Consider the following 16088-nt stretch of genomic DNA (forward strand, 5'->3'; position numbering starts at 1 on the left):
TGGCTAGCTGTAGCTCTAAGCAATTTGTCGTCAAGATGATCTGTACCAGGCGACTTGTCATCCGAAAGAGACAACAGCATCCTTTCTACCTCTTCCCTTTCTACTTGATGACATTTGATACAATCTGTTATAAGGGTATATGCCACTGAGCCATCAGTTGGAATCATAGCATTCCTGAACTTGTCCACTTTGCCTGTAAAATATTAATTAAAGTAGTTTGCGATGTCATGTGGTTTTGTAATAAATATACACTCTAATTCAACAAAAAAGGCGGACATGCTCGAATTCCTACCCATAATAGTGTTCAACGTTCCCAACAGCTTTTTCACATCACCCTTCATCAATTTTGTGCTGATCGAATCCCTTCTTCTTTCCTTTGTTTAGCTTGGTCACAAGATTTCTTAATTTACAATAACTTTGCTTATCAAACAGAGTGCCAGATTTATCTGCTACTTTTTTGGCATCATAACGTTGAATCATTAAATTTCTCAGCTCATCATCAATCCATGGGGCACCGTTTGACCTCACAGTGCATTTTCTTAAAGGGGCGTGCTTATCAACTATACTCATAAATGATTTCTAAAACTTAAGTGACATTTCAGGATCATCCTTACTACACACTTCTAACCGTTGCACATTCTTAATCTCATCCACAAATGAGTCCTGATTGAACCCTCTGTAGGACCTGCGGTAGATTATCTTAGGGCCAGCCTTTGGTATTTTAGCTTTCCTAGTGAGTGCAACCAAGTTATGATCACTGCAACCTAGTGCCACTGATACAATGTTCAGCCATGTTAGTAAAAATGTGATCGATACAAGTTGATGATGTGATACCGGACCTATTAATGAAAGTTCTGGTTTGTAATGTCATAACTTGGGTCAGGTTACATATGGTTGAAGTCGGAAGTTTACACACACTTAGGTTGGAGTCATTAAAACTCATTTTTCAACCACTCCACAAATTTCTTGTTAACAAACTAGTTTTGGCAAGTCGGTTAGAACATCTACTTTGTGCAAGACAATGTAATTTTTCCAACAATTGTTTACAGACAGATTATTTCACTTCTAATTCACTGTATCACAATTCCAGTGGGTCAGAAGTTTACATACACTAAGTTGACTGTGCCTTTAAACAGCTTGGAAAATTCCAGAAAATTATGTCATGGTTTTAGAAGCTTCTGATAGGCTAATTGACATAATTTGAGACAATTGGAGGTGTACCTGTGGATGTATTTCAAGGCCTACCTTCAAACTCAGTGCCTCTTTGCTTGACATCATGGGAAAATCAAAAGAAATCAGACACGACCTCAGAAAAAAAATTGTAGACCTACACAAGTCTGGTTCATCCTTGGGAGCAATTTCCAAACACCTGAAGGTACCACGTTCATCTGTATAAACAATAGTACGCAAGTATAAACACCATGGGACCATGCAGCCGTCATACCGCTCAGGAAGGAGACGCGTTCTGTTTCCTAGAGATGAACGTAATATGATGCGAAAAGTGCAAATCAATCCCAGAACAACAGCAAAGGACCTTGTGAAGATGCTGGAGGAAACAGGTACAAAAGTATCTATATCAAGGGTAAAATGAGTTCTATATTGACATAACCTGAAAGGCCGCTCAGCAAGGAAGATGCCACTGCTCCAAAACCGTCATTAAAAAAGCCAGACTACGGTTTGCAACTGCACATGGGGACAAAGATCATACTTTTTGGGGAAATGTCCTCTGGTCTGATGAAACAAAAATGGAACTGTTTGGCCATAATGACCATTGTTATGTTTGGAGGAAAAATGGGGAGGCTTGCAAGTCGAAGAACACCATCCCAACCGTGAAGCACGGGGGTGGCAGCATCATGTTGTGTGGGTGCTTTGTTGCAGGAGGGACTGGTGCACTTCACAAAACAAATGGCATCATGAGGAGGGGAAATTATGTGGATATATTGAAGCAACATCTCAAGACATCAGTCAGGAAGTTAAAGCTTGGTCGCAAATGTGTCTTCCAAATGGACAATGACCCCAAACATACTTCCAAAGTTGTGGCAAAATGGCTTAAGGACAACAAAGTCAAGGTATTGGAGTGGCCATCACAAAGCCCTGACCTCAATCCTATAGAAAATGTGTGGGCCGAACTGAAAAAGCGTGTGCGAGCAAGGAGGCCTACAAACCTGACTCAGTTACACCAGCTCTGTCAGGAGGAATGGGCCAAAATTCACCCAACTTATTGTGGGAAGCTTGTGGAAGCCTACCCAAAACGTTTGACCCAAGTTAAACAGTTTAAAGGCAATGCTACCAAATACTAATTGAGTGTATGTAAACTTCTGACCCACTGGGAATGTGATGAAATAAACGCTGAAATAAATCATTCTCTCTACTATTATTCTGACATTTCACACTCTTAAAATTAAGTGGTGATTCTAACTGACTTAAGAGAGGGAATTTTTACTAGGATTAAATGTCAGGGATTGTGAAAAACTGAGTTTAAATGTATTTGGCTGAGGTGTATGTAAACTTCTGACTTCAACTGTACATTGGCAACAGAAATACGTTTCTTTCTCATTGGCCAGTTGGTGCTCAAAAAAAGCAATATTCATATCTCCCCCCCAAAATATATTTCCCTATTTTCATCAGATAACTTATCCAACATTTCGCAAATTACATCAATATATTTCACATCAGCACCAGGTGGCCTATAGCAGCCACCAACTAGTTTAGGTTTCAAATGTGGTAAATGCACCTGTACCCATAGCGCCTCTAATCCATTCAACATGACGTCCTTACGTTGTTTTGCTGGAATATGACTCTGGATGTAAACTGCAACTTCACCCCCATATCTATTTCTGTCCCTCCTGAACATATTGTCTCCATGTATAGAGATCTCAGCATCCTCAAAAGAAGAGTCCATGTGAGTCTCTGTTATTGCCAATACATGAATATTGTTTGACTGCACTAGACAGCATATTTCATGATTTTTGTTCCTTGAACTGCATATATTCAAGTGAGCAATTAACAGACCTTTCTTTGGTAGATGCACAGTATTTATATGTCCAAACATGAATCAGCAGTTGGAATCTGAGAGAGAGATACTCAGTCAATGTGTGTGGAGCTGGAATTACTTCTCTGTTGCTCCTCCTAACTCCTTGTGAGGGAGGTTGAACAATCAGTTTGTCATACCTCAGATATGCTATGTCACCTCGTTCTCTTGCAGCCTTCATGGCTGGTATTAGTTCCTTTCTTCTTTGACGGACTGCATCTGAGAAATCCTCATTGATGAAGATGAAGGACCCTTTAAGGCGTTTGGCTTTTTCAAGGACTGCAAGCTTATTCTTGAACCTGAGGAATTTCACTACAATTGTCCTGGGTCTGGCTCCATTTGCACCACCAGTGCCCCCTGGTTTCCCAGACCGGTGAGCACGTTCCAGCTCTACCTGTTGATCCAGTTGTAGCTCCTCAGAAAACAGCTTTCGAACTTTGTCCTCTGATTCAGCCCATGTCTCACTTTGGCTCTCCTGGATACCATGTATTACAAGATTATTTCTCCTCAATTGTCCATCCAGGTAATCAGCCTACCCAGACATGTTCTGGAGGCCTTCCCTGACTGTGGTGATTTCATTCCGCATAGAGGAACAGTTTCTGGAAAGTGTATCTTCAAGTGTGTCTTCAATACATCCACATCCTTCTGTGTGAACTGAAGGCTTGTTTTAATGTCTTGTACATCTTTAGTCAGGTCGTCCAGCCGTTTGTTGGTAGACTCCATGATCATTTGTATGAAGCTTTTACAGTTATTTTCCTGCTGAAGTATCATTTCCTTTTAGAAAACTTTCTGCTTCTCCAAGAGTTCACATACCTGTCCAGCAGAGATGTGGTCCTCGTCTTTTTTCGGAGGCATGACAGTAATGATAGTAGGACAAGCACGCTATTCACTCCGTGAAATGAGAGGCGCCAGCAGTAGAAAACTCTGGAAATTGGTGGTCCTAAAACCGAGACACATTGAAGTGCGGTCCTAGCCACAAGGGCTAACCGCTTAGCGTGCTTGGTGAGTTAGTGACACATAGGGACAGGACTGCGGCTTATCTTATTTCCCAGAATGCTCTGTGGTCCATTGTCAATCAGCTGGGCCCGCTGCCTGTCACACATCAGCAGATCTCTCTGCATGGCCAATGTACCTCCACACACACACACCCTGTCTGCAGTGGCAGTGATAAATGTGTGTGTCTGTCTGTATTCTTACTGTTTCTGTTTGTGGCGCAGCTAGAGAGTTGTGTGTGTCTATAATAATGACATAGAGGATCCATACAGTGGGTGGGTTGGGTGAGGTGTGGGTATCTGGCCAGCAAGATTGACATTGTGATATTGGTTACTGGTTAGAAATGCCACACATTATTTGTGTGGTTTACCCAGTGGTCTTTAATGGTGCTTATACCTGTGAACTCCTGTCTACCCCAGCCAGTATTGATCCTGATGGGAGATTAACATAGGGGTGGTGACACCCAGCTAATACAGAAATATATAAGTGCATTAATATTGGTCAAAAACAGCGCCGTCCGCCATCAACTGTAAGAGACAGTGTAATATCTTGACGTTATTGAATTATTCATTTTTATTTCACAGATAAACTCCTTTCCCACTCAGTGTCATTTGGATACAGTATATTGCCAACAGAGATTTGGCATTCTTCCCAAACACATCAAATAGGATTAAAGTACTTTTTCTTTTATGGCTTTCTCAAGCATGGCTTGCTTCCCTGTGTCCTCCAGACTAGCAGGCAGCCATCACCTGTGCTGTAAAAGCCAAACTCTTTCTCTCTCCTCTCTCTCTCCAACTCTCCTCTCTCTGCAAGGGCTAAATTTAACCACAGGTATTAAAATATCATCATGCAATGTCGTAGCCCAAAAAAGACAGTGGTCAGCTCACGTGGACTGGCTACACCTATCCTTCAATCTCCAACTTACATTTCTACTAAAACAGTGTCACATTCAGTCACTCACAAACACCCCTAGATTCCTAGAAAACACACACGCATAAAACACAAGACCTAACTAACTTCACACAAATAATAATGCATACCCACAGACACAAATATATAGACATATACAGTATACTGCACTGTACATTGCAGTGTGAACACCTAGACCTAAATCCCCCCCATGTACACAACATTGCATGCACAAAAACACACACCCTCCCTCCCTCTGGCTGGCTGGCTGGCATAATGCGAAGAGAGCCGCTGATGCCATAGCTCCTAAGAGGATAACAAGCTAAGGAGCAGGAGTTGAGGACGGGGGGGAGGAGGAGGTGCTTATTGTTCTATCTGCAAGGGTGTGGAAAGGGAACAGCTGTGTATAAATTTACTGAGGACCAGTTTTGGAGATTGAGGATGTTGTGGGAGGTGGGGAGAGAGGGGGAGGCAGAGGGTTGACGGGACTGGGCAGCTAGCTAAGCTGATTTACATTCAGAGCATATGTCTTCTGTCTGTCTCACTCCATCTCACGCTGTCTTCTCCTCCCTTCACCTTAGCTTCCCCACATTCCCTCTCTCATCCCTCCTCCTCCCGCTTTCCTTTGTTCTAATACTGTTTTCACCCAGTGCTCAAACCTAACCAAACATTTCGTTAAGGGTCATTTAAAAATATAACCTTCACTTCCTTAAATGCTTTGAATGGACTACCAGAGGTTCAGAGCATCACGTCCACCTCACCATCCCGTTTTATAAACTGGGTAGTTTGGGTCTGTGATGCTGATTGGCTAAAACAGAATGTGTATATCAGACAATATACCACGGGTATGACAAACATACTTCTTTCAATGGCATAGACCAACCAGGTGAAAGCGATGATCCTTTATTGCCGTCCGCCATCAACTGTAAGAGACAGTGTAATATCTTGACGTTATTGAATTATTCATTTTTATTTCCTCAGTAAATTTGTCACTTGTTAATTACACTTCAATCAGTGTAGATGAAGGGGGGGAGACAGGTTAAAGAAGGATTTTTAAGTCTTGAAACAATTTTTTATTTCACCTTTATTTAACCAGGTAGGCTAGTTGAGAACAAGTTCTCATTTGCAACTGCGACCTGGCCAAGATAAAGCATAGCAGTGTGAACAGACAACACAGTTACACATGGAGTAAACAATAAACAAGTCAATAACATGGTAGAAAAAAAAGAGAATCTATATACAATGTGTGCAAAAGGCATGAGTCGCTCTGGATAAGAGCGTCTGCTAAATGACTTAAATGTAATGTAAATGTAGGTAGGCAATAAATCGAATAATTACAATTTAGCAGATTAACACTGGAGTGATAAATCATCAGATGATCATGTGCAAGAAGAGATACTGGTGTGCAAAAGAGCAGAAAAGTAAATAAATAAAAGCAGTGTGGGGGGTGAGGTAGGTAAATTGGGTGGGTAGTTTACAGATGGACTATGTACAGCTGCAGCGATCGGTTAGCTGCTCGGATAGCAGATTTTTAAAGTTGTTGAGGGAGATAAGTCTCCAACTTCAGAGATTTTTGCAATTCGTTCCAGTCGCAGGCAGCAGAGAACTGGAAGGAAAGGCGTCCAAATGAGGTTTTGGCTTTAGGGATGATCAGTGAGATACACCTGCTGGAGCGCGTGCTGCGGGTGGGTGTAGCCATCGTGACCAGTGAACTGAGATAAGGCGGCACTTTACCTAGCATAGCCTTGTAGATGACCTGGAGCCAGTGGGTCTGACGACGAACATGTAGCGAGGGCCAGCCGACTAGGGCATACAGGTCGCAGTGGTGGGTCGTATAAGGTGCTTTAGTAACAAAACGAATGGCACTGTGATAAACTGCATCCAGTTTGCTGAGTAGAGTATTGGAAGCTATTTTGTAGATGACATCGCCGAAGTCGAGGATCGGTAGGATAGTCAGTTTTACTAGGGTAAGTTTGGCGGCGTGAGTGAAGGAGGCTTTGTTGCGGAATAGAAAGCCGATTCTTGATTTGATTTTGGATTGGAGATGTTTGATATGAGTCTGGAAGGAGAGTTTGCAGTCTAGCCAGACACCTAGGTACTTATAGATGTCCACATATTCTAGGTCGGAACCGTCCAGGGTGGTGATGCTAGTCGGGCGTGCGGGTGCAGGCAGCGAACGGTTGAAAAGCATGCATTTGGTTTTACTAGCGTTTAAGAGCAGTTGGAGGCCACGGAAGGAGTGTTGTATGGCATTGAAGCTCGTTTGGAGGTTAGATGGCACAGTGTCCAAGGAAGGGCCGGAAGTATATAGAATGGTGTCGTCTGCGTAGAGGTGGATCAGGGAATCGCCCGCAGCAAGAGCAACATCATTGATGTATACAGAGAAAAGAGTCGGCCCGAGAATTGAACCCTGTGGTACCCCCATAGAGACTGCCAGAGGACCGGACAACATGCCCTCCGATTTGACACACTGAACTCTGTCTGCAAAGTAGTTGGTGAACCAGGCAAGGCAGTCATTAGAAAAACCGAGGCTACTGAGTCTGCCGATAAGAATATGGTGATTGACAGAGTCGAAAGCCTTGGCCAGGTCGATGAAGACGGCTGCACAGTAATGTCTTTTATCGATGGCGGTTATGATATCGTTTAGTACCTTGAGCGTGGCTGAGGTGCACCCGTGACCGGCTCGGAAACCGGATTGCACAGCGGAGAAGGTACGGTGGGATTCGAGATGGTCAGTGATCTGTTTGTTGACTTGGCTTTCGAAGACCTTAGATAGGCAGGGCAGGATGGATATAGGTCTGTAACAGTTTGGGTCCAGGGTGTCTCCCCCTTTGAAGAGGGGGATGACCGCGGCAGCTTTCCAATCCTTGGGGATCTCAGATGATACGAAGGAGAGGTTGAACAGGCTGGTAATAGGGGGTGCGACAATGGCGGCGGACAGTTTCAGAAATAGGGGGTCCAGATTGTCAAGCCCAGCTGATTTGTATGGGTCCAGGTTTTCCAGCTCTTTCAGAACATCTGCTATCTGGATATGGGTAAAGGAGAAGCTGGGGAGGCTTGGGCGAGTAGCAGCGGGGGGGGCGGGGCTGTTGGCCAAGGTTGGAGTCGCCAGGAGGAAGGCCTGGCCAGCCATTGAGAAATGTTTGTTGAAGTTTTCGATTATCACAGACTTATCAGTGGTGACCGTGTTACCTAGCCTCAGTGCAGTGGGCAGCTGGGAGGAGGTGCTCTTGTTTTCCATGGACTTTACAGTATCCCAGAACTTTTTGGAGTTAGAGCTACAGGATGCAAATTTCTGCTTGAAAAAGCTGGCCTTTGCTTTCCTGACTGACTGGGGACATTGAGACATGGATTGTGTATGTGTGACATTCAGAGGGTGAATGGGCAAGACAAAGAAAAGTGCCTTTGAATGGGGTATGGTAGTAGGTGCCAGGTGCACCGGTTTGTGTCAAGAACAGCAATGCTGCTGGGTTTTTCAAGCTCAACAGTTTCCCGTGTGTATCAAGAATGTCCTTTGGGTGGTGGACCATTCAGCCAACTTGACACAACTGTGGAAAGCATTGGAGTCAACATGGACCAGCATCCCGGTGGAAAGCCTTTTGATACTCAATATTAGGAAGGTGTTCCTAATGTTTGGTATACTCAGTGTATGTTGGTAACCAGTTTATAAAAGCAATAAGGCACTCCGATTCACGTTGTGCCTAACAGCCCTTAGCCATGATATATTGGCCATACACCACACCCCCTTGGGCCTTATTGTTTAAATCTACCCTTTGTTCTAAAACTCCACTCTCACTCAAACAAAACAGTCATGACAAGAAAGATGTGTGTGCGCACACACACACACACATATACACACACACACTGGTGTTTCCAGGGAAAGTATTGAGTTACTGTAACAGGATGTGGTCTGGTGTCCTACTCTGTTCTGGCACTGTGCAGTGCAGCATTTCCTGTCAAATTTAAACTAGGTTTTACTGGAATCCACAATGTCTTATTCTAAGAACAATGGCTGTTGCAAAATGTGTTTCAGTGACTCACTGTTGGGGTATGAGCTACCGTGTTCTATCCTGCTGATCATTACCTTGCTGGATGTTTCCTGTAATACACACACACACACACACACACAGTCTTCTGGTTCGTGTACCGTCTGCCTGTGCACAGAGACAGTAACTGTGAGCCATGTTGGGTCTAGAAGCCAAACGATGTGTTGGCTGCATCAGTGAGTTGTGTTAGATACTTTGTATATGCTGTGTGAGATGGTTGTGTCTCTGCCCTTAAATTAGGAGTCGTTGTCCCAAAAGGCGGGTAGGCAGGTGGTCTGCTTATCGGTCTGCTTATCGCTGTATTCCCGCGTGGACAGATTTTAACAGCAGTGGACCCTCTTGCTTCGCCTCTTCTCTGGTTGTGTTGGTCCAGACCAGCCTGTGCTCAATGCTGCCCCCTGCTGTTTATTTTACACAGCAGCAACCAGACCAGGCCTAGTCCTCCCTCTCCTCTGACGCACTGACTGGATGCTCTTCCACCTGAATAGCAGAGTGCACAGCTGCGTTTCTTTTGCTCTGTTCTATTCTGGTGTATCTGTTCGATTGTTGCTTTAGTGGAATAGTCTCCAGTTTTTTACTGAATTTAGTTTTGTTCTTGTGGCAGTGACACACTGCCTTTGTTTTTCATATTTGGTACGATGTGATGTGTCATTGCCACTCACCGTTGTCTTGCTTTGTGTGTGTGTGTGCCTGCGCCTGATTTCCTGTGTGTGTGTGTCTGCGTGTCACAGATGACGTGCTAGCAAGGGATGCCGGGGAATGTGTGATCTGTCTGGAGGAGCTGCAGCAAGGAGACACCATCGCCAGACTGCCTTGTCTCTGCATCTATCACAAAAGGTGAGGTACGACTCAGCTCTCAGGCTGCATCTCAAATTACATCATATCCCCTAGATATTGCACTACTTTTGACTAGGGCACATACGGCTCAGGTCAAAAGACATGCACCATAGGGAATAGGGTGCCAGTTGACGAACCCTCTGACTCAACTCCTGGTCCGGACTGTACAGTGCATTCGGAAAGTATTCAGTCAGACTCCTTGACTTTTTCCACATTTTGTTACGTTACAGCCTTATTCTAAAATGGATTAAATTGATGAGGGGGAAAAAAACTATTTACACACAATAGCCCATAATGACAAAGCAAAAACAGGTTTTTCAAAAAATGTTGCTAATTGAAAAAAATATATATAATATCACATTTACATAAGTATTCAGAGCCTTTACTCAGTACTTTGTTGAAGCACCTTTGGCAGCATTACAACCTCGAGTCTTCATGGGTATGCTTGGCACACCTGTATTTTGGGAGTTTCTTCCATTCTTCTCTGCAGATCCTCTCAAGCTCTGCCAGGTCGGATGGGGAGCGTCACTGCACAGCTATTTTCAGGTCTTTCCAGAGATGTTCGATCGGGTTCAAGTCCAGGCTCAGGCTGGGCCACTCAAGGACTTTCAGACTTGTCCCGAAGCCACTCCTGCGTTGTCTTGGCTGTGTGCTTAGGATCGTTGTCCTGTCCAAAGGTGAACCTTCGCCCCAGTCTGAGGGCCTGAGTGCTCTGGAGCAGATTTTCATCAAGGATCTCTCTGTACTTTGCTCTGTTCATCTTTCTCTCGATCCTGACTAGTCTACCAGTCCCTACCCCTGAAAAACATCCCCACAGCATGATGCTGCCACCACCATGCTTCACCGTAGGGATGGTGCCACCACCATGCTTAACCGTAGGGATGGTGCCAGGTTTACTCGAGACGTGATGCTTGGCTGCAAAGTGTTCAATCTTGGTTTCATCGGACCAAAGAATCAAATCATTAAAATCCAGACGGAAAATATTTACACAAGAAGCAACCTAATATCACACAGTCAAGAAAGAATAACAAACAAATCATTAAAATCCAGACGGAAAATATTTACACAAGAAGCAACCTAATATCACACAGTCAAGAAAGAATAACAGTTACATGTAGTGGAGTTACTATTAGTCATTTCCATATTAATTGAACATTTACCAATATTTTTTGGGCCAACATCCATATATATATGTCATTTTCATTCATGTTATAAACAATTTAGAGTATTTGAGCTGCACTTTAATTTAGCTTGGAGTTGGTACTTTTTGGACTATTCCACAGTATGAGTCATAATAGCGATAACCTAGCTGTCAAACAAGGAAATGGTTCCAATTGTTTTTCCACCATTTATTTTTCCCATAGGGGATTTTAGAAACACTTAAAATAAGGGCTGTGTTTTGTGTAGATTTACCCTGGCGTAATGTTTTTGTTTCTCATGGTCTGAGTCCTTTTGGTGCCTTTTGGCAAACACCAAGTGGGATACCATGTGCCTTTTACTGAGGAATGGCTTCCGTCTGGCCATTCTACCATAAAGGCCTGATTGGTGGAGTGTTGCATAGATGGTTGTCGTTTTGGAAGGTTCTCCCATCTCCACAGAGGAACTCTGGAGCTCTGTCAGAGTGACCATCGGGTTCTTGGTCACCACCCTTCTCCACCAATTGCTCAGTTTGACCAGGGGCACAGCTCTAGGAAAAGTCTTAGTGGTTCCAAACTTCTTCCATTTAAGAATGATGGAGGCCACCGTGTTCTTGAGGACCTTCAATGCTGCAGAATTTTTTTGGTACCCTTCTCTAGATCTGTGCCTCAACACAATCCTGTCTCGGAGCTCAAGGGACAATTCCTTTGACCCCATGGCTTGATTTTTGCTCTGACATGCACTGTCCAATCAATTGAATTTACCACAGGTGGAATCCAATCGAGTTGTAGAAACATCTCAATGAGGATCAATGGAAACAGGATGCACCTGAGGTCAATTTGTCATAGCAAAGGGTCTGAATACTTATGTAAATAAGGTATTTCTGTTTTTTATTTAAGACAATTACAAAATATTCTAAAACCCTTTTTTCACTTTGTAATTATGGGGTATTGTGTGTAGATTGAGGGAATAATTTTTTAAATTTTAAAATAAGGCTGCAATGTAACAATGTGGAAAAAGTCAAGGGCTCTGAATACGTTCCCAATGTACAGTAAGCACGCAGGCTCACAGGATTACCCAGCCTGAAATGACTCCACTAGATTAATTATACTCAGTGGGGCAATACATTTAGGCCTCAGTGATATACCGTAACTGAGGCCAAAGAGATATGTGCATTCATGTAATGGTTGTGTTTTCTCCTCTCTTCCTCTCCCAGCTGTATAGACTCCTGGTTTGAGATTAATCGGTCCTGCCCTGAGCATCCTTCAGACTGACTGACCTCTGCTGCTAGTCCTACTACTCCAAGGTGAGAGCATCCCTTCTCTTCCACACAGGAGACTGGGGACAGGAGATTCTTACAAGAATACTATGATACAAATAGAACACTCACTCAGTGTAACTCGGTAGTAGTAATATGATGAGAACGTACTCTTGAAATAGCTCACTCACTAACATCTACGCTGAGTGTACAAAACATTAAGAACACCTTCTCTTTCCATGACAGACTGACCAGGTGAATCCAGGTGAAAGCTATGATCCCTTATTGATGTCACTTGTTAAATCCACTTCAAACCAATGTAGATGAAGGGGAGGAGACAGGTTAAATAAGGTGAATGGGCAAGACAAATTATTTAAGTGCCTTTGAACGGGGTAGTAGGTGCCAGGCGCACTGGTTTGAGTGTGTCAAGAACTGCAACGGTGCTGTGCTTTTCACACTCAGCAGTTTCCCGTGTGTATCAAGAATGGTCCACCACCCAAAGGACGTCCAGACAACTTGACACAACTGTGGGAAACATTGGAGTCAACATGGGCCAGCATCCCTGTGGAACGCTTTTGACACCTTGTAGAGTCCACGCCCCGACTAATTGAGCAACTCAATATTAGGAAGGTGTTGCTAATGTTTGGTATACTCAGTGTAAATGCACTGTATGATGCATACATACGCACACATGCATGTACAGTATAACCACCCTGAATAAAACGAACATTCTCAGTCGGTATGAAATTATAGCATTCTGTAAGTGTGAATTATACATTTAAAATAACACCCTTAACTGTCTTTGTGTATCCACTTTGATTATATGGTTATAACCTCTCAGGGCACTTTATGGTCCAACCATGGATATCTGGATACTGAAGTAACCAAAACAACCAATCAATTGATCTATCAAGAAAATTCCTAGCAAACTGAACCAAAAGAAACATCAAGCCAATACTGTCACTTCCACATGCATTAAGGAGTGCCCCTCCTCCCTTCCCCTTCAGCCCTAGAGACTGCCAGTCGGCCCAACCAGGCTGACCCCTCCAGGCAAACTGCCTCACCAGGCCGCTTGTCGCCCCACCCCAGCCAGCCAGTTGCCCCACCACATGCCCTGGCCCCCTGCTCTGCCCTCCATTCTGCCTCCAGAGTCTAGCGGTCCCTGGCTCCCTGTCACTCATCTGGATCCAGTCCTCGCATGGCCTTCACCGGAAGAGACGGGGGAGGAGGAAGAATCGGGCTGGATGCACCCTGTGTGCCAGGGAAAGGTCGACTCCCAGGACGTTGTCTGATCATCCGACAGAAGCCCCCCAATCACCAGAGTTACAGCACCCACCCACTCACTCATTAGCTGGAGTCACATGTGTTTCTCTTAGTCTTCGCTTTGAGGTGGAGTAGCGGTGTGTGAGGTGCAGAATTGGCGGGGCAGGGTCTGTCTGTGTAGGTTTCTGTTTGGGTTGTGTGTGGGTGGGTGGGTGGTGTCAGGGGTGTAGTTTATGCTTCTATATGTGTTGAGGCAGTGAAGATGCCAGTCAAACTACACTTGTTCTGTGTGTGGAGGGGGTACATTGTTTATGCTTGGTGGTGTGTGCTTGTGTGGAGGGGGTACATTGTTTATGCTTGGTGGTGTGTGCTTGTGTGGAGGGGGTACATTGTTTATGCTTGGTGGTGTGTGCTTGTGTGGAGGGGGTACATTGTTTATGCTTGGTGGTGTGTGCTTGTGTGGAGGGGGTACATTGTTTATGCTTGGTGGTGTGTGCTTGTGTGGAGGGGGTACATTGTTTATGCTTGGTGGTGTGTGCTTGTGTGGAGGGGGTACATTGTTTATGCTTGGTGGTGTGTGCTTGTGTGGAGGGGGTACATTGTTTATGCTTGTGTGGAGGGGGTACATTGTTTATGCTTGGTGGTGTGTGAATGTGTGGAGGGGGTACATTGTTTATGCTTGGTGGTGTGTGCTTGTGTGGAGGGGGTACATTGTTTATGCTTGGTGGTGTGTGAATGTGTGGAGGGGGTACATTGTTTATGCTTGGTGGTGTGTGGAGGGGGTACATTGTTTATGCTTGGTGGTGTGTGAATGTGTGGAGGGGGTACATTGTTTATGCTTGGTGGTGTGTGGAGGGGGTACATTGTTTATGCTTGGTGGTGTGTGGAGGGGGTACATTGTTTATGCTTGGTGGTGTGTGGAGGGGGTACATTGTTTATGCTTGGTGGTGTGTGGAGGGGGTACATTGTTTATGCTTGGTGGTGTGTGGAGGGGGTACATTGTTTATGCTTGGTGGTGTGTGGAGGGGGTACATTGTTTATGCTTGGTGGTGTGTGGAGGGGGTACATTGTTTATGCTTGGTGGTGTGTGGAGGGGGTACATTGTTTATGCTTGGTGGTGTGTGAATGTGTGGAGGGGGTACATTGTTTATGCTTGGTGGTGTGTGAATGTGTGGAGGGGGTACATTGTTTATGCTTGGTGGTGTGTGAATGTGTGGAGGGGGTACATTGTTTATGCTTGGTGGTGTGTGAATGTGTGGAGGGGGTACATTGTTTATGCTTGGTGGTGTGTGAATGTGTGGAGGGGGTACATTGTTTATGCTTGGTGGTGTGTGAATGTGTGGAGGGGGTACATTGTTTATGCTTGGTGGTGTGTGAATGTGTGGAGGGGGTACATTGTTTATGCTTGGTGGTGTGTGAATGTGTGGAGGGGGTACATTGTTTATGCTTGGTGGTGTGTGAATGTGTGGAGGGGGTACATTGTTTATGCTTGGTGGTGTGTGAATGTGTGTTGTGGGGGACAGTTGGGGTTCGTTGGTTTACGTTCTTCTATGTGCTGGGGCGGTGAGGATGTCAGTCACCATACCTGTGGTGTGGTTGGGGTGATGATGATCTCTGTAGTGTGAGAGCCTGATTTGCTAAAGGGTCAAATAGAAGTCTGAGACAATACTGTGTGTTGGTCTGTGTTTGAAACGTTTACAATTTAGATGTCCAATTTCCCTGTGTGACTGTGTCCTTTCTCCCTTTATTTCGCTAATGTTTACAGTTACAGAAAATTGACATGACATACTCTATGTACTTATTTTTGTCCGCCAGGTTTTTGCTGTGATGGGGAGACACAAAGAAATGACTCATTCTGATCAGTAAGGGCCTTGAGTGTGTTCATGTGAGTGTGATGCCTCTTGGCCTAAGAGACTGTCTGTGCCCCATATGCTTTCTGCTGAAATAGGTAATGTCCTCTCTGGTTGTGTTGGCTGATTTGTAATGGAGGTGTTCAAGACCCATCAACCCAAACATTTTAGAGCTATTCCGGGGTTACAACTGAGCTATTCCGGGGTTACAATTTATTTATTCACATTTAAGAAGATTTGTTTTTCCAAATCTGTCAACTCACAGTACTCTTCAGAATGCCTCTAATGTATAAAGAATAACAGAATGATGATTCTGAAAAAAACAAAAAACAAAGCTGAACAAATGGGTGAATATTTTTTTCCATTTGTGCTAGATTAAAATGTAGAGAACAGTATTTTTGCAGGGTTATCTGCTTCATACCTGTGAGGGCACTACAAAAACCATTCATTAAGCAAGCAGACAACCACCAAGCTTCTCAGACACAGGGGAGACAGACTACTAGTCAGTTATGATATAAACTATATAACTTAATGTCTCCTGCTAACTGTAGCCCTGCTCAATGCTCTAAAGGGCCATACCTTCATTTCTTGCTTTATTTAGTTTTAATATCTTTTGATTACTTTTTTTCCCCAAGGATGTGAATGGATGCCTGTTTTGGAGGTATCAACTAATTGTCTCATGATTTTGATGTGCAATCTGTGGGATGAGTAATGATAAATATAATAATAAAAAAGTCAAAATAAACATTTTTCCCATGTAATTT

The 16088-nt window shown here is 44.1% G+C and overlaps 1 protein-coding gene across 2 annotated transcripts in view; it reads left to right on the top strand.

Annotated features, from left to right (window-relative positions):
• znrf1 (zinc and ring finger 1) overlaps positions 1 to 16069 on the top strand; it is a 34409-nt gene extending 18340 nt beyond the window's left edge. Inside the window, exons 3-5 of one of the 2 annotated variants that reach the window (XM_071326196.1) lie at positions 9711 to 9816; positions 12170 to 12259; positions 13219 to 16069. In XM_071326196.1, coding sequence (XP_071182297.1) covers positions 9711 to 9816; positions 12170 to 12227 — 164 coding nt within the window. In that variant the 3' untranslated portion in view covers positions 12228 to 12259; positions 13219 to 16069. Of the gene's footprint in view, positions 1 to 9710; positions 9817 to 12169; positions 12260 to 13052 lie in introns of both variants that reach the window. The other variant, XM_071326195.1, reaches the window with a different exon arrangement.
• The last annotated feature ends 19 nt before the right edge of the window (positions 16070 to 16088 follow it).

The sequence above is a fragment of the Salvelinus alpinus genome, chromosome 9 (genome assembly GCF_045679555.1).
Source record: "Salvelinus alpinus chromosome 9, SLU_Salpinus.1, whole genome shotgun sequence".
NCBI lineage: Eukaryota > Metazoa > Chordata > Actinopteri > Salmoniformes > Salmonidae > Salvelinus > Salvelinus alpinus.